Source organism: Phoca vitulina, unplaced genomic scaffold, assembly GCF_004348235.1.
Source record: "Phoca vitulina isolate PV1807 unplaced genomic scaffold, GSC_HSeal_1.0 scaffold21, whole genome shotgun sequence".
Taxonomy (NCBI): Eukaryota; Metazoa; Chordata; class Mammalia; order Carnivora; family Phocidae; genus Phoca; species Phoca vitulina.
Window position 1 is genome coordinate 13,739,682 of NW_022589724.1, and position 18,268 is coordinate 13,757,949.

General features: G+C 50.5%; 1 protein-coding gene across 2 annotated transcripts in view; it reads left to right on the forward strand.

Moving 5' to 3' along the window:
• The first annotated feature begins 216 nt into the window (after window positions 1-216).
• The window catches only part of RGS3 (regulator of G protein signaling 3), a 116,388-nt gene continuing 98,336 nt past the window's right edge, over window positions 217-18,268 (forward strand). For both annotated transcript variants that reach the window (XM_032418317.1, XM_032418321.1), the window contains exons 1-4: window positions 217-416; window positions 14,186-14,236; window positions 16,525-16,583; window positions 17,597-17,691. In XM_032418317.1, coding sequence (XP_032274208.1) covers window positions 338-416; window positions 14,186-14,236; window positions 16,525-16,583; window positions 17,597-17,691 — 284 coding nt within the window. In that variant the 5' untranslated portion in view covers window positions 217-337. The remainder of the gene's footprint in view (window positions 417-14,185; window positions 14,237-16,524; window positions 16,584-17,596; window positions 17,692-18,268) is intronic.

An 18,268-nucleotide genomic window follows, 5' to 3' on the forward strand; every position in this document is an offset into this window, starting at 1 on the left:
CTCGGGGAGGACTACCGACGGGAGCGCGGAGGAGGGACCCGCCCCCTCCCCCGGCTGCAGCCGAGGCCCCTGCGGTCGCGGTTGGGGCGCGGGCGCCTCCTCCCCCGGGGCCGGCGTCCGATCGGTCAGGTGGAAACCTCCCCATTCAAACCGGCGCGGGCCAATCAGGGCCCGGCGCGCCGGCCCATTCGAACGCGCGCCGCAGCCGGCCTCCCGCTCCCGCCTCCGGGACACTGGCGCGGGGCGGGGGCGGCTGAGCCTGCTGCCTCGGTTACAGGGGAGCAACACAGACGCCTCGGGTTGCAGGCGGGCCTGGCCGGGCCGCAGCGGGGCCGCCATGGAGCGCTCCCTGCACCGCGTCTCCCTCGGGAGCCGGCGTGCCCACCCGGACTCGTCCTTCTACCTCACCACCTTTGGTAAGTGCCCGCGACGGCTGGCTGCCAGGGCTGCTTCACCCCACTCCGGCGCCCGGGTCCCTCCTCTGGTCCCTTCCTCCTGGGGGTGCCCAGGAGGAGGGGCCCAGGGCGTACGGGCCCAGGCTGAGCAAGCCGCGGGGCACCACCTGCTGCCGGCCAGTGGTGCCAAGTGCAGCCGCTTCTGCCTCGCTTGGCTGGAATAATCACAACCCGGTTAATCTTTCAGAGACCCGGTCGGCACCACTAGAGTTTCCCATTAGCCAGCCGCTCAGGGTTGAAGCACGGTCTTGTTACTACATCTCGAGATTTCCTCCCCATCCTCTTTCCTTTGGCTCAGGGACAGGACAGGTGCGGGGTCAGCTCACCTTGGAGACTGCAGAGTGACTGCGCCAGCGGCTGGCGGACCCACAGAGGACATGGGAGGCTTCTCTTCTCCAGCAGAGACTGGGCTCTCAGGAGGGTCACAGGCCTGTCCTGGGGGCTTGAGATAGAAGGAAATGGGCAGTAGGCCCCTGCTCCCAAACCCCTTGCTGGCTCGCCTGGGTTCCCCCAAATAACAGCCGGGCAGCCTCTGCCCCAGGGGTCTGGGCAAATCCAGCCTTTCAAGTAGCCATAGTAGAGATGAGAGTCCTGTCCCAGGGCACGGCCCGTCACAGCTCTGTGTTTCCTCTGCAACTCCCTGTAGATCGCAGGTAGTATTTCCTCTGTGGAGACTTGAGATCCAGAGAGAGAAAGGTTGCCCAGTGAGCCAGTGCCGGACTTGGTACCTTTTGAGATGACTTGTCCAGCACTTTTTTTTTTTTAATTTGTATATAATTTTCTTTGTAAAGGTAGTTATAAAGGGGTAGTTATTGCAACATGCAGGACTTTGCCCAGATTTCATCGACAGAACAGCCCAGGAGTTAGGCCCTCCCTGGGCTTCTGGCTCTCCTTTTCTCAGGCTTACCTCTATCAGCACACTTGGTTCCTCACAGACTGCCTTTTCTCTAAGAGCAGAGGGAGTGATAGAAAAGAGGTGGCTTGGCCCCTAGCAATGGCCTGTGGTCTGGCATCCTGGAATTTGCTGGTCCAGTTGGTGGACGTAACAATGGGAGTAATGAGGTGGCCGCCATTTGCTGAACACTTACCATGTGCCATGCCTTGTGTCAAGTGCTTTATCTCATTTACTTCCCCAGCCCTTGGAAGCAGTTCCTGTTAACCCCACGGGGATGTGGGAGTCTACCAGACAAGGGAGGTCTCCAGGGTGACCTGAATTGGTGGGGCTGGGGTGGTCAGGAAAGAGTGTCAAGGAGCTTTGAGGTTCTATTACCTTAGCTGTGTCCTGATTTAAAAGTAAAAATATAGGGGCGCCTGGGTGGCTCAGTCGGTTAAGTGTCTGCCTTCGGCTCAGGTCATGATCCTGGGGTCCTGGGATCGAGCCCCACGTCTGGCTCCCTGCTCAGCGGGGAGTCTGCTTCTCCCTCTGCCACTTGTGCTCTCTTGCTTACTCACTTGCTCACTCTCTCAAATGAATAAATAAAACCTTTTTTTATTTTATTTATTTATTTATTTAAAGATTTTATTTATTTATTTGAGAGAGAGAATGAGACAGAGAGAGCATGAGAGGGTCAGAGGGAAAAGCAGACTCCCTGCCGAGCAGGGAGCCCGATGTGGGACTCGATCCTGGGACTCCAGGATCATGACCTGAGCCGAAGGCAGTCGCTTAACCAACTGAGCCACCCAGGCGCCCTAAAACCTTTTTTTAAAAAAGGTAAAAATATAGCTCATTGTTTTTTCCTCCTTACTATCACTGTAAGATGACTTCATTGTTGAAAACTTAGTGAAAAGAAGAAAGTGAAAAATCACCTGTACTCTGACTCCTAGAAAAGACCGTTGTCAGTTAATATTTTGTTCATATCCTTCCAGACTTGTGTGTGTGTGTAGAGGTGTGCTATAATTTGAAAAGAATGGAGACCATATAGTATGTACAGTTTTAGAATCCATTTCTTTTCCTTACTGGTGTAGTGTGACTGTTTCCTAGCATCAGTCCATATTCTTCTATTGAATTAATCATCCTGCCAGATCTGGGAAGTTGGGGAGTGTCCAGACCAGCTGGGACTGGATCCTTTGCCCCGCCGTGGCCTCAGGGCTGGGTCGGATGGTTATCTGGGAGGGTTACTTTTTGAACCAGTGACTGTGACCTGAGTGTGCGGCGGGCAGGCAGGAACCTGGTGGGGTGGGGGCCTCCTGCTCTTATACAGTCTCTTCTCAGGGCTCTCGGAGGACACAGATCCGACACTGGAAAGTTCTGCCCTCTTTCCTGCTTCAGTCCTCTTTCCTTGAAAAATGCTGCCCCTCTTTGAGGCTGCTGATTTTCTTCATGCAAGGATTGGTCTTTGCTTGTCTGCTCATGAATGAAGATTTGTATCAGTGGTTACCAGACCTGGTCGCTTGGCAGAAGCACCTGGCGAGTCTATTAAAAACACAGATTCCTGGGGCCCCTGGGTGGCGCAGTCGGTCAGGCAACTGACTCTTGGTTTCGACTCAGGTCATGATCTCAGGGTTGTGAGATCAAGCCCTGTGTGGGGCTCTGTGCTCAGCATGGAGTCTGCTTAAGAATCCCTCTCCCTCTGCCTCTCCCCCACTGCTCTCTCTTTCTCTCTCTCCCTCAAAATAAATAAATAAGTCTTAAAAAAACCAACAACAACATAGATTCCTAGGATCTTGATAAGTCTAGGGTGTAGCGTGAGAATCTGTAATTGTAAGAAGCCACAGAAGTATTTTGATGATCAGCCAGGTTTGGAAGCTATGGATTTCGTTAGCTTCGGTAGCCACTGTGAACTCCCCTAACATGAAGGTCTTTGCTAAGTTTACCCCAGTTCGCTGGCCTTTCCCCAGCATGGCAGGTAGCCCCTGGCCTTCAGGAGTGGGCTTTGCCCTGGTAGAACCAGATGAAAGTGGTGCCTAGTTGGTGGTTTACCCCGAGCACAAACATTTAAAGGATCTCTGGAATTCTATTTTGTTGTTGTTGTTGTTGTTTTTCTTTTTTTTTTAAAAGATTTTATTTGACAGAGAGAGATACATCAAGAGAGGGAACACAAGCAGGGGGAGTGGGATTGGGAGAAGCAGACTTCCTGCAGAGCAGGGAGCCCGATGCGGGACTCGATCCCAGGACCCTGGGATCATGACCTGAGCTGAAAGCAGACGCCCAACGACTGAGCCACCCAGGCGCCCCGGATCTCTGGAATTCTAAAGAGACAAAATTGTTTTCCTTCCAGGGAGAGTAGTGTGTATGTGTGGATGCGTGCACATGGGTACAAAGCCTTGTCCCCCAGTAGTTGACCACACGGAAGTGTTCTGGCTTCAGGAGAGGGGAGTATGTAAACTGGGCCTAGAACCCAGGTCCTCCAGAGATGACAAATGTGTTTTCTGTGGAACAGATGCCAGCCAGCTGCTCGGCCTGCTGGGCAGCGGGAAGCGAGGCCCCGAGCCCGAGGCCGCGATCTGGCCCCGCGAGCTGCCCCTGGCTGGCCGTGCCGCTCAGCGCCCGGGCCACACCCTGGGCTTGGCCTGGAAGCCCCGCTGAAGACTTCTCAGGGGCCCATCATTTGCTGGTCGGGGTCCTCAGCATTCACTGGCTTTCCTGTCATTTAGGGTCTGCTTGCTTGGGAGTGTTTGGAAATTCTCAGTTTCTGACCTGTCGAGAGTCCTTTTGTTCTCTTTTCCAATTCTGCTCTATTTTTTTTTTAAATTTATTTATTTGACAGAGAGAGACACAGCGAGAGAGGGAACACAAGCAGGGTGAGTGGGAGAAGGAAAAGCAGGCTTCCCGCCGAGCAGGGAGCCTGATGTGGGGCTCGATCCCAGGACCCTGGGATCATGACCTGAGTGGAAGTCAGATGCTTAACGACTGAGCCACCAGGTGCCCCAGTTCAAAATAGTTTCTAATTTTCATAGTCCTACTTTCTCAAGTCTTTAGGTGATTTGGAAGTGTGTTTCTTAATTTCCAAATAGTGGGGATTTTCTGTTAATATTTTTATTCTTTGTTTTCTATTTTGGTCAGAGAATATACTCTGCATCCTTTCACTCCTTTGATGGCCCAGATATGGTCAGTTTTTATAAATGTTCTGTGTGTACTTGAAAAGTTCTGCAGTAGTTGGGTGTAGTGTTCTTTTGTATATGTCAGATTTTGGTCAAGTTTACTAATTATGTTGTCCAAATGTTCTGCATCCTTGCTGATATCCCCCCTCTCCCCCAATTTGTTCTATCAGTTACCAAGAGAGGTATGTTAAAATTCCTACTGTGGTTGGACATTTGTCTCTTTATCATTAGAGTTGTCTTTCTTTTATATATTTTGAAGCGATTGTAAGAGCATACAAATTTAGAACTATTTATCTTAGTAGTGAATTGAAACTTTTATTATTACGAAGCCTTTTCTTTATTTCTAGTGGAGAGAAAGTCAACTTTTCCTGACGTTAACATAGCGACCCAGCCTTCTTTTGGTTAACAATGAATTGCCTGGCATATCTTTTTCCATCTTATTTCTGTCAATCTTTCTGTTTCTTTATGTTCTAGGCGTGCTGTGTCTCTTACAAATGGCAGGCACAGAGTTGTTATTTTGCTTCTTGGTGCGGACCTAGGATGATATCTTCCTTCAAAAAGATATTTGCTTTGGGTGTTTGGGTGGCTCAGTTGGTTGAGCGTCTGCCTTCGGCTCAGGTCATGATCACAGGGTCCTGGGATCGAGTTCCACATCGTCAGGCTTCTTGCTCAGTGGGGAGTCTGCTTCTCCCTCTGCCTCTGCCCGCCCCCCCCCCCACTCCTTCTCTTTCTCTCTCATATAAATAAATAAAATCTTAAAAAAAAAAAGCTATTAGCTTTTTTCAGGTGCTTGAGGTCACTAGCGATCTGGGATAATCTAGATGTTAGGCATTGGGATTATCTGAGATTGTGCTGCAGTCCCTTGAACTGCATCTCATCACAGCTCATGTATTTCTGAGGAACAACCCTTTAGGGTTCTGACCCAAAAGGTCAGGGCTCAGAAGGACCCCACTCTTTTTTTTTTTTTTTAAACATTTTATTTATTTATTTGACAGAGAGAGACACAGCGAGAGAGGGAACACAAGCAGGGGGAGTGGGAGAGGGAGAAGCAGGCTTCCCACGGAGCAGGGAGCCTGATGCAGGGCTCGATCCCAGGACCCCGGGATCATGACCTGAGCTGAAGGCAGACGCTTAATGACTGAGCCACCCGGGCACCCCAGAAGGACCCCACTCTTGACAGACCCTGGTCTCCAACTCCTATTCCTCTTGCCCTGTGAGGCAGACAGAAACTCTGCTCAGCCTCTCAGCTTCTCCGTCATCTCTCTGGAATTTGAAAACACCCCAAGGAGAAAATTAGCCCAGGAAAACATTAAACTTCATTCCATGGACCTCCCTGCCCCCAGAGCCTGCTCCATAGTTCCTCCGTAGTCTTGCTGTATCTCCAAGAAGCTGCTTTTAAATATTTTGTCCAGCTCTTCTAGATTTCCTCGGTGGGTCTGTCATCCCAGAAATAGAAGTCCCCTATGTGTGTTTTCTAATTTTTCTGAGACATTTTTACTTTTCATCTCCTCTCCTTTCCTCCCTCTCTCCCTTCCTTCCACCTTTCCATCCTTCCTTCCCTCCATCCTCCCTTTTGTCCTATCAGTGGGAGTGCTTACTATTTGCCAGGCTCTCCGTGTATGTTAGTTCCCAGTTTTACAAGAGCCCCCCCCCCAGAACTGTATGATTCTTCTTCTTTCCTTTGTACAGATGAGGAGACGAAGATGTAGTGATTCAGCATCATCAGTGGTGGACCGAGGATCAAAGCCAGGTCTTATTGACTCCAAAACCCACGCTTTGCTCATGGTTCCTTCTGGGCTTCCTCCCTTGTGTTTTCCGTATTAGACTTGTTCTGCTGGAAAACTTTGATAGTGAAAAAAGTAACTGTAAGACATAATGAAAATAAATCACTGATTTCATGGTGTGGCTTAAAGCCATCAGCAAGGATGTAACAGGTGCTCATCATTATAACATAACATATTTATGGAGAAAAAGTCTGTAATATGAAATAGGTAAGAGTGGCAAGTCATTTATAAAACGTGGCAAAACTGACAGTTTTGGAATTAAAATCATTATAATAAAATCTAAAGGAAAATTGCGAAAGGGAAGAATAACGTGAATTTTCTATATATTGTGGTATCGTACACGAATGTGTGTAGAAGAAAACCATTTGCTCTGCGGGTGAAGCATTTTCGTGAATGTGCTGGGCCGTCAGTGGGTTAATGTGGGACAATTCCAGATTTCACGGTTGAATTGGTAATGAGTCTGGTTTGAATCTATCACAGTTCTTTAGGGAGAACAATGAAGGACCTCACAAATGGAAGGCCTTTTGTTTCCTTAGTCATAATACAGTGACTTATCTTAGAACTGTATTTTCTTAACAGTTTTAAAAATTGAAAAGTTGTCCCAGCGCTGAGATCAGGTTTATGTCACCTGGTTGTGGAGGCAATATGGCTCTGTATTAATTACCTATTGCTTCATGACAAAGTTCCCCAATACTTATTGGCTTAAAAAACCCAAACATTTAGTATGTCCCGGTTTCTGTGAGTCAGGAATTTGGGAATGGCTTCGCTGGGTGGTTTTTGCTCAGGGTCTCTGCTGCCAAGAAGTTAGCTGACATATGCTGGCGAGAGTAATCTATTCCTGGAAGGAAAAACCGCTTGGGAAGCCACATTAATATCGGGTTACACAGGAAGTGGAGAATCAGAAGAGAGGAGTCACACTGACCCATCATCATCTTTATCTCACCACTCAGCCCCCTGCCCCCCTGGGCTCTGCAGGCCTCCTTCCGCCAGCAAGCACCAGCATCAGCCAGGCTGTTTCTCCAAATGGAACTCAAGATTCTCCCGCTTCAAAAGAACAGTCGCTTGAAAGGCTCCACAGGGCTGCATCCCCAGAGCTGGATGGCTCCCATTCCCCCAACACTCCTGCAGCCTGCCACATCTCCTTCAGAGGGCAGAAAGTGCAATCAGTAAACACACATAGCCCTCTCTGAGCCTTGGTCGGGCTGCCCTGTGGGTCAGACAGCCCAGGATCACAGAGAGAGGGGTGCCTCACAGCTGGGTGCCTCCCTCCCACTCTCCTGCACACACCGCTTGAGGTACAGACTCGTCCCCACAAATGGAGGGGAAATCTGTGAGTGTTGGTGGCTGGCCAGGCTCCATGGAGACCCGGCCTCCTTTGTACATTTGTCCTGACATCCTCCCCGTTCCTGTGGCTTTCAACACATGGTAACTCCTGACTGGGGAATTGCTTTTGAGGTGAACTGGGTTTTGGGTTGACCATGGCTTCATGCCAGCCAGGCAAGTCCCTCATAGGGGTATTCTCTGCATACCCCAGGGTTCCGTGAGCTCCCTCTAGGATCCCCGAGTCCAGCTGTGGTGTGCAGCCCCCAGCTTCTTGCTTCGTGTTTTGAGTATGTCTCTCCCCGACTCTGTCCTGAGAGTCAGAGTTCATCTTCCTGTGGTCCTCCGCAGAGTAGGGTCTGCCAGATTGAATTTCTTTAGCTGGCTTCCATGCCCTTTTTTTCTACGGGGCCCAGTGAGTCTGAATCCCCCGAGGTCCTGTGCCAGCAGAATCTGGGTTCAGGGCCTTCTCTGTGCCTTCTGAAGCTCACTCTTACCCAGTGTTTTTCCTGTCACGTGTGGCCCGTCTGTTCTCCCTTTGTCTCTGGGCCCTGGCTCCCACGTACTTCTGCAGCCTCTCTGGGTCCTACCTCCCTTTGCAGACAGAGTGCCCAACTGCAGCTCCATGGGAATTGGGGGGCATGCCCTCTCCACGGCCCTTGAATACCCCAATGAGGATGGCTTCAGGCCCTTTAGCCTGGACATTCCTGGGCACTCTCATAGGCCACTCCCTGGCCCTGGGCAGAAAGTGGGGCTATTGACAAGATCAGAGATTGGAGGGGCAGGTGAGGGGCTTGGTTACTTAGATTGGCTGAAGGCCCCAGGGATTCATTCTGACTTCCCCCTTACCCAGTGGTTTATTTCTTTAGACTTGGGGACATTTCTTTGAGCCTGCCCTCTTTTTGGCTTCTTGGCTTCCGAAGCAAAGCTGTGGCACTTGGTCCTGTGCCTGATGGCTCTCTCTGCTCCTGAACTCCAGGGTTGCATTGGCAGATGCAGGGGTGCACATTAATGGTCTGGAAGACCGGCTCGGTGTACAGGCCAGAGTGCTGGAGTTGGGGCAGCATTCTGGTATCTCGTTATGGGCTGCCTTACCCGGGTCACTCTGGGCCAAGGGCAAGTCACCTTCCATATCTGGGCATGACTCTTCTGGCTTCCAGTTGAGGAGGTTGGGCAAGATGACTTCAGGGCCCTTGAGACACATTCATTCGATGGAATGGGCTAAGGAGGGGGGGAAGGCAGAAGGGACAGGAGTGGCCAAATGGGTTGGGGCGTGGGGACTCATTCTTCATTTTGCCCTTATCTGTGAGTCCATGGATGGGCTGGGGGAGGGTGTGTCCCTCACTGGGGGCCTGAGTCTGGTCTGCTGGGCTTGGTTTCTCTGCTGTAACTGGGTAGAGGGCACGCTGGCTCTCCCCGAGGAGGAGAGGATCTGCAAGGGGAGTTAGGCAGACTCCTCAGATTTCCGAGTCAGTCTTTGCTCCAGGCCCATCCTGTGCTCCAGTTCTACTTTTTAGCCTTGCCCATGCTCCTGCCCTAGTCACTGGGCTGTGTGTTCCCTGGCGGCAGGCACCCGGCCATTCAGATCTGTCGTTCCTGACTCAGGGCCCCATGCAGGTGCCTGGCTAACGTTTGTCGAGTGGAACTAGCGACCATTTGTGCTGGGAGATGTCTCCATCCTGATTTTTTTTTCCTTTTTTTAAAAAAATTAACATATAATGTATTATTGGTTTCAGAGGTACAGGTCTGTAATTCATCAGTCTTATGTAACACCCAGTGCTCATTACATCACATGCCCTCCTTAATGTCCATCACCCAGTTACCCCATCCCTCTACCCGTCTCCTTTCCAGCAACCCTCAGTTTGTTTCCTGTGACCAAGAGTCTCTTATGGTTTGTCTCCCTCTCTGGTTTTGTCTTGTTTAATTTTTTTCCTCTCTTCCCCTATGACCCTCTGTTTTGTTTCTCAAATTCCACATTTCAGTGAGATCATATGATAATTGTCTTTCTCTGATTGACTTATTTTGTTTAGCATAATACCCTCTAGTTCCATCCACGTCATTACAAATGGCAAGATTTCCTTTCTTTTTTGATGGCTGAGTAATATTCCATTGTGTGTATATGTGTGTGTGTGTGTGTACACACCATATTTTCTTTATCCATTCATCTGTCAATGGACATCTGGGCTCTTTCCACAGTTTGGCTATTGTGGACATTTCTGCTATAAACATCGGGGTTCACATACCCCTTCAGGTCACTACATTTATATCTTTGGGGTAAATACCCAGTAGTGCAATTGCTGGGTCATAGGGTAGCTCTATTTTCAACTTTTTGAGGAACCTCCCTACTGTTTTCCAGAGTGGCTGCACCAGCTTGCATTCCCACCAGCAGTGTAGGAGGGTTCCCCTTTCTCCGCATCCTCGCCAACATCTGTCGTTTCCTGACTTGTTCATTTTAGCCATTCTGACTGGTGGGAGGTGGGATCTCATTGTGGTTTTGATCTGTATTTCCCTGTCCATCCTGATTTCTGTGAACAAGCTGTCGGGTAGATGATGGTGTCGTGTGGCTCCGTGGCCCCCACGGCTTCGGAAAGCCAAATATGTTCAGGCCAAAGCTGCCTTTGCACTCATAATAGATTCAGAAAAAATGTTTGGGTTTAAACAGTCGCCTTGGGGTTCATGAGATTGAATCTGTGGCTGCTAGCCATTTTTGTCTGTTTCAAAGCCTTCTCCTACCCCACTCTGGATCCCGCACAGGTTTTGTAGGAGAGTTCTCAGCTCTAGAGGGCCCCATAGTGGTAATTGCTCAGATCTTGAGCTAATAATGCCATGGGTTCTCTTGGCGCCTTTCATGCAAGGACCTCCTCACCCTCCAGCATTATCCGATTCACACACAGCTTGGCAAGTGCAGTACCCCTGTTATTAGCCCCACCTTGCAGCCAGGGGACAATGTGGCTCTGAGATAGAGGACAGTAGTCAGGGCTTGGAACTGGAACAGGCCTCCGGGCTTCTGAGATCTGTGTTCTGGGCAGGAGAGCAGCAGGAATTTCTGATGGGTGAAGAGCTGGACAAGGGTTTGCTGGAGTCTGGATTGCCTGGGTTTATAGTTTAAACACCCCCAAAGTGTGGGGAGCAAGTGGTTTCCAGGTCCCAGGGGTTGGGGAACTGCTCAGAATTTCCCTCCTTTCTGTTCTCTGAACCCTGCCTGGCCTTCCTCCAGCCAGCAGCAATGCACAAGCCCCAGCCACAGTCCCAGTTTCATAGGGCCTGTCCAGAAATAAACAGTTGGGATGATGAAGGGACGTCTCACTGTGCCACAAGGAGTGGTGGATTTCAAGCTTGAAATCTAGAGGAGAGAGCCCAGAGACTGACAGCAGAACCATGTCTGGGCAATAAAAGTTACTGAGAGGCCATTTCTGGCTCAGTATAAGATGGAACATTGAACAGTCAGAGCTATTGCAAAAGAAAAAGGGCTCCCATTGTAGGAAGTGAGGTCCCCATCACCAGAGGTGATCAAGCAGAGGCTGATGACTGTAAGACAGGGTTGTCATGGATGCAAGGGCTTTCTGGTTGCTGTGTGGGGTTGCTGCAGGCTGGGAGGCCCTGCCCCATCCTCCTTGCCTCCCCAGTACATGTCCACCAGGTGGATTGAGTTCAGTGGTTTGTTTTTTTTTTTTAAAGATTTTATTTATTTGACAGAGAGAGACACAGTGAGAGAGGGAACACAAGCAGGGGGAGTGGGAGAGGGAGAAGCAGGCTTCCCGTGGGGCAGTGAGCCCGATGCAGGGCTTGATCCCAGGACCCTGGGATCATGACCTGAGCGGAAGGCAGATGCTTAATGACTGAGCAACCTAGGTGCCCCAAGTTCATTGGTTTCTTGAGGTTCCAGGAAGAGTCCACTGGACTGAGGAAAGATTTTCAACATGTCATTGAGGAAGAGGAGTATGATCCTTCTCTCTTCTGTCCATGCTGAAGGGCCACTGGGCATCTGTGAGGATGACTTGATGTTTTGTTTTGTTTTTATATTGTCTTTAAAAAAATTAGAAAAGCCAGGGGAAGAACTCTTCATTCTTCACATACTTTCCAGCCCTGGCCCTTCCATTATGTTCACACTTCCCCCTCCCTCCCTCTCTTCCTCCTCTCTTCTCCTCCCCCCTTCCCTTCTTTTTTCATTTCCTCTTCATATTTTTATTTACTTATTTATTTATTTTTTTTAAAAGATTTTATTTATTTATTTGACAGAGAGAGACACAGCGAGAGAGGGAACACAAGCAGGAGGAGTGGGAGAGGGAGAAGCAGGCTTCCCACCGAGCAGGGAGCCCGATGTGGGGCTCGATCCCAGGACCCTGAGATCACGACCTGAGCCGAAGGCAGACGCTTAACGGCTGAGCCACCCAGGCGCCCCTCCTCTTCATATTTTTAATTTAATTTTTATTTTTAAAAATATTTTATTTATTAATAAATAAAGTGGGAGTGGGGGGGAGGGGCCAAGGGAGAGGGAGACAGAATCTCAAGCAGACTCCTCACTGAGTGTGGAGCCGGACTTGGGGTTCCATCTCATGACCACAAGATCATGACCTGAGCTAAAATCTGGAGTTGGATGCTTAACTGACTGAGCCACCCAGGCACTCCACCTCTTCTTATTTTTAATTATAGAAGTGCTATAGTTCATATAGTTTGTATTGTTGAAGCAACAATAGCGATAGATTTAAATTCCTCTTGACTTCCCTCCCTCCAATTCTAGAGGCAATCCCTGTTTTTCCTTTGGCATCCTTTCAGAACACACACACACACACGTGCGCGCACACATGTAGAAATATATGTCATCTGTATTGTTCTGCAATTTGCTTGTTTCTCTTAAAAACTTATCACAATGTTCCCCCTGCCTGGACATACAGAGTTCCCCCATTTTTTTGGTAACAGCCCCTACTATTCCAAGCACAGCTAGAGATGGCCCATTTAACCATTTTCATACTGATGGCCCTTTCAGGTGTTTCCAATTTGTCCTCATTTTAAACAGGGCTGGAGCGCCAGCCTCGTGCTCAGCTGTGCGGTTTTTGTCTGTGATGGTTACCTCGAAGTAGAATTGCTGGGTTCAAGGACATGCACAATTGAATTCTGATAGATATTGCCAGAAATTACCCTCCATTACACTTCCTCCCACAGGGTATGAGAGTACCTGTTTTCTTACATTTTTAACCAACATTTGACATTATCCTTCTCTTTTTTTAAAGATTTTTATTTTATTATTACTGTTTTTTAAGTGGTGTGGAGCCCAACGCAGGGCCTAACCTCAATGGCCCTGGAGATCAAGACCTGAGCTGAGATCGAGAGTCGGACGCCCCAACGACTGAGCCACCCAGGCGCCCCTAAAGATTTTATTTTTAAGTAATCGCTACACCCAATGTGGGGCTCGAACTTACAACCCTGAGATTAAGAGTCGCATGCTCTACGGACTGAGCCAGCCAGGTGCCCCAACATTATCTGTCTTTTAAACGATCGGCCAAGCAGATTGAAGGAAAATGGTATTTTATGGTTAATTTGCATGTCCCAGATCCCTGTGAGGCCTAGCATCTTCTCATACATTTATTGGCTGTTTTGTCTTCTCTGCATTTGCAGTTTAGGACCTTTGTCTATTTTTCTATTGTGTTGTCTCATAACCTTGTTTATGATATCTTTCATTGTAATGGACATTGAAAAATCGTATGGAGTCAGAGTTGTCTGTCTTCCCTTGGTGCCTCTGCATTTTGTGTCTTGCTAAGAAGGCCTTTTCCAAGCTTATAAACATGCTCAGAGGCCCGTTAGTGTGCGCTAGTCCGGGACTCCTCAACCTTTAATGCACCTGTGCCTCCCTGGGGATCTGGTTAAAGTGCAGATTCTGATTCAGTATGCCTGGGGCGGGGGCCTGCGATTCTGCATTTCTAGCTATCATCCAGATGCTTCTGATGCTGGTGGTTCTCGGACCACACATAGCATGGCTCTATGCCAGTGGTCAGTTTTTCTTTAGGGAGATCAGGGTTCTGTGCAATGGTGGAGGGTGGTAGCACTGACTTTGAAGGATTTCTCTGCCCACACCTGATCTCTTTTCTTTTCCTTTTCCCCCAGATCATTTGTTCCCTGCCCTTGTGTTGTTATTGCCTTTCCAGAACACAACTAGCTGTCTGTCACAGTGGAGGGCTTGCCCTGACCTCCCCCTTGACCCCCTGACCCCCAAGGACTGCTGACCAAGACCCAGGATCCTTAACTCTCCAATCTGGGCTTGTCTTTATGGGGATGCAACAACTTTTCCAACTGTCCAACAGAGAGAGCTCCCCAGCGTTAACCTGGGCTGCCTTGTAAAGTAGTGAGCTCCCCATCACCAGAGGGGTATAAGCCCAGGGTGGAGAGCCACTGCTGGAGGTATTACAGAAGGGACCCCCGATGTTATGAGGAGGCTGAACTAAGTGGCTTCCAAGCTCCCTCCCAACTCAGAGACCGTATGGATATTTGAATCACTTCACATGAACAAAAGAGCATTCCCATCACTGCTACCCCATCTTTCACCCAACAAAAGATGAGGTGAAGTTGCTTCTGTTGTTGTCTCCTTAGGTCAGCTGAAGCTGTCAGTCGATGCCCAGGACCGGGTTCTGCTGCTCCACAGTGAGTATGGGGCCAGGCGGTGAAGGTTCCCATGGGCCACCCAGAGGATTTTACACTTTACCTGTCCATTTATCCATTTGTTTGTCCTTCCACCCAGCACACATGTAGTTACTGAGCTTCTATCGTGGTCTTTGCTGCCTGGACTCTTCTGTTTAGCCCAGCAAGCCCTGCCTATCTCTCCAGCCTGTGTGGCCCTTGCTGTTAAAGTCTCCCTGCACTCCCCCCCCCCTTTTTTTTTTAAAGATTTTATTTATTTGAGAGAGAGAGTGAGAGAGAGAGTGTACGAGAGGGGGGAGGGTCAGAGGAAGAAGCAGACTCCCCACTGAGCAGGGAGCCCGATGTGGGACTCGATCCTGGGACTCCAGGATCATGACCTGAGCCAAAGGCAGTCGCTTAACTGACTGAGCCACCCAGGCGCCCCCCCCCTTTTTTTTTTAAAGATTTTATTTATTTGACAGAGAGAGACAGAGAGGGAACACAAGCAGGGGGAGTGGGAGAGGGAGAAGCAGGCTTCCCGCTGAGCAGGGAGCCCGATGTGGGGCTCGATCCCAGGACCCCGGGATCACGACCAGAGCCGAAGGGAGACACTTAACGACTGAACCACCCAGGCGCCCCTCTGCACTCCCTTTTCTGTCCAGTTACATGCACCCCCTTGAGGGCATCATGCTTGCTCATGCCTCTGAGCCTCTGCACCCCACTGTCTCTTGTGCCTGGAGTTGCCTGCCTTGTTTTTGAATTCCTTTTGAAAAATAACTCTCCCTCCCTCTGATTTTGCAAGAAATATGCCTGCCTTCATCATCATTAAGGCTCAGGAAGGAAGGCTCATTTTGCTTCATTTTTTCCCCCTTCAGGAATCACCCTCCTGACCTACCTGAGTATGTTGCTTCCTCCTCTGTGTCCTTCACACAGCCCTGACTACGCTGCGTCACTCTGGGCTGTCCCGGAATGCAGTGGGGCAGGAACCATGTCTGCCGCACCTGCATGGGCAGCAGGGAGGGTGGGCAGGGAGACCCGGGGTTTCCTCAGGCCGGGAACCTGCCCCCCCCCCCGTGACCACGCCCTCAAGAGGAAGGACGCACACAGGACTGGTAGCTAGGACACCAGGCAGCATAGACCAGCAGGCGCCTGGGGTCCTCCGGTCCTGGCCTTGGGGGGCCCAAGGTGACGTTCCCAAGGACCAGCAGAGGAGGGTTCTTTGCGGGCCAGAGCCTGACTCCAGCTGTGCAAACAGATTTTGCAAAATGCATCTTGGCCTCCACCACTTCATTTGTCCTGCGTGGTTTGCTTTGGCTTCACCCCAGTCGTAGGGCTCTTCATCCCTTCCAGCCTGTTCTCTCTCCCCTTTGGCTTCACAGGCCTCATGCCTCAGACTACAGGAGCCCCGTCCAAGCCAAACCCTAGGCCTCAATCCACAATGAACAGAAAAGAAAAGAGCAAAGAGGCTCCGCTTCTGTCTGATTTCTGCAGACCGCAGGCAAACAGGCAGTGCTTACATTCAGGATCAGGCCTGCGCCTCACCTGCCACCTATCCCTTGCCTTTATTACTTTTTCTCTAGCAAACCTTCTTTCAGCAATTACGTGCTTGCCAGGCCCTCTCCTCAGCACTTTAGACACATCATCTCATTCAGCCAGCACACCTTCATGTGAAGTGGGTGTCGTGATCCCTGACCCATTACGATCACTCCTCCATTGAAAAATAGCAAATTCAGTGGCAGAGAGATGAAGCTACTTGCTCACACTGTCCCGTCTAGTAAGTGTCGGAGCTGGTGTTTGTGCGGGTCTGCGGCCCCAGGGCCCCGGGCCCGTCTCTGGACCCAGGCTTCTGCCTGCTCTGCCATACCGTCCCGCAGTCCCAGCGCAGCCGACGGGGCAGGGTAAGTTCTCCAGCCTGGCCCCTCCGTCCCAGGAGGCGGACTCGGGTGGAGGAGGGAGCACCGGACTGGGAGTCAGGAGATAGGGATTCAAACCCAGCTCTGGCTTACCCATCGCTCTGATTGCTCTGTGACTTTGGGCACGTTTCTTACTATCTCTGGGTCCCCCTACAGTCTCATCTTTCCCATTAAAAGAGGGGTTAAACTTGATAAATTTGATGTTCTTTCAGCTGTTAAGTTTCAAGGAATCGAATGCGCCCTGCAATGTCTCAGTGAGGGTGCCGCCCATGTGTGGGAGATGGTGGGAATGGACTAGACCAGAGGGGGTTAATAGCCAATGGCTGTTACGCACATTAGGGGCTCGTGATAATCCTTCCTGCCCAGGCACCCACCCCAACATTTCCATTCTCTCTTTAGTTATAGAAGGCAAAGGCCTGATGAGCAGAGAGCCTGGCATCTGTGATCCCTTCGTGAAGGTATATGATGAGCTGGAGGTAGGGAGGTGTGTGGGTGGGGGTGATGAGGGGCCACGTCACTAGACTGTGTCCCAAGGTCTCAGCACATCTGTGGGCCTGGGGCCATTTGAGGTGGCAGGGACCACCTCATTATTTGGTCATTAGGCATTTATTAGGTCCAGTGATGAGGTGCTGAGCTAGGATAGGCCCTTCCCTTAGCCCAGCTTGGTCCCTAAGGCTTCCTGCAAGAGCGGGAATCTTGTGGGTGATCTTGGTCATCCACACAGGTGAGCACTGTGAACGTGTGGGTGACAGAAATCCACAGATGATCCCAAGCCCTCTCATGAAAAGCAATATTCTCACCCCTCTCCCTGGCAAAACCAGAAGCAAGATGGCCAGGTTTGGGTGGTGGAGGGGAGAGAGTGTCTCTGAGGCCTAGAAGATCCATCTGAGTGGGGCCGTTGCAGTGAAGACAGAGGCCCCACAGGGCAGAGGGCCTACTTCCAGCCAGAACCAAAGGCCAGGCACCTCCCAGAGTGTGGCAGCTGGGATGCACCCCTCTCTTCTCTCCCAAAGCCCCCAGGCTGGTCATAGGCCCCTGTGGGTGAGGACTTGGGCAGGAGCAGAGGCAGGGGACGAGCAGCTCAAGGGCAAGAACATGGATTTGGGGCCTTGGCAGAGGGAGCCTCTGGTGAAGGGAGCACCGAGCAGCTGCGGGGAACTTAGGAGAGAAGCCAGTGCTGAGAGGAAGACCAGAGATGGCTGAAGTACACCCCATCTATGGCTGGGCCTGTGGCTACCTTGGTGGTGGCACCCACTGCGGGGCCTTCTCCCGGCCCCCCGGCCCCACGTCTGATTCTAGTGCCTCGGCGGGGGCTTCTCTTTGTCTCCCGGCCTCTGACTGAGGACTGCAGAGGCCGGTTTGAAGGACACCGGGGAGGCCTTTCACCTGGGGGCTGGGCAGTCAGCTGCTGGGCTTCGGTGATTCCGGAGCCACGAGCCATCATCTCATGCTTCCTTTTCTCCAATTCAAGATTTCTTTGATCCCTGAAGATAATCGACTGCGTTGCCAGAAGACGCAGACCGTCCCAGACTGCAGAGAGCCGGTCTTCCGTGAGCACTTCTTCTTGTAAGAGTCTGGTGCCCTCGAGGGGAGAGGGAAGGAGTGTTTATCTGGAACCAGCTCCGTTTGCCAAATCTAGAAGTAGATCTAAGCAGAAAAACAGTGACTTCTAAAGGATGTCTGTGTTTTCTCGTTCACTTGTGTCCTTGCATCCCTGGCACCCGGCCCGGCAGCGAGGTCCACAGTGATAAGGTGTCACTTGGCTGGTTCTCACAATCAAAATGCCCAGCCTGAGGCTGGCAGCCCCTGACGAGGAGGCATTTTCCCACAGTGCCTCGGGCCAAGCCTTCTCTTTCAGTAGAAGAAATTTTCCAAGCTGAGGGATTCCCCCCACCTTGTAAAACTTGCTAACCACCCCGGGCCTCAGCTTCCATAGTTGTAAAATGGGCTGATGAGAGTACTGACCTCGGAGAACTGACCTGTGAATGAGACCATGTAATGCGATGTCAGCTGTTTGTTATTATTATTATTAATTATTATTATTATTATTCCCCCCCCCTCCCTGAACTCTGGGGCCAATGGGAAGGAAATGGCCATTTGGTATTCTGTTACTGAAAATTAAGAACACTTTGTTTTTTTTCAA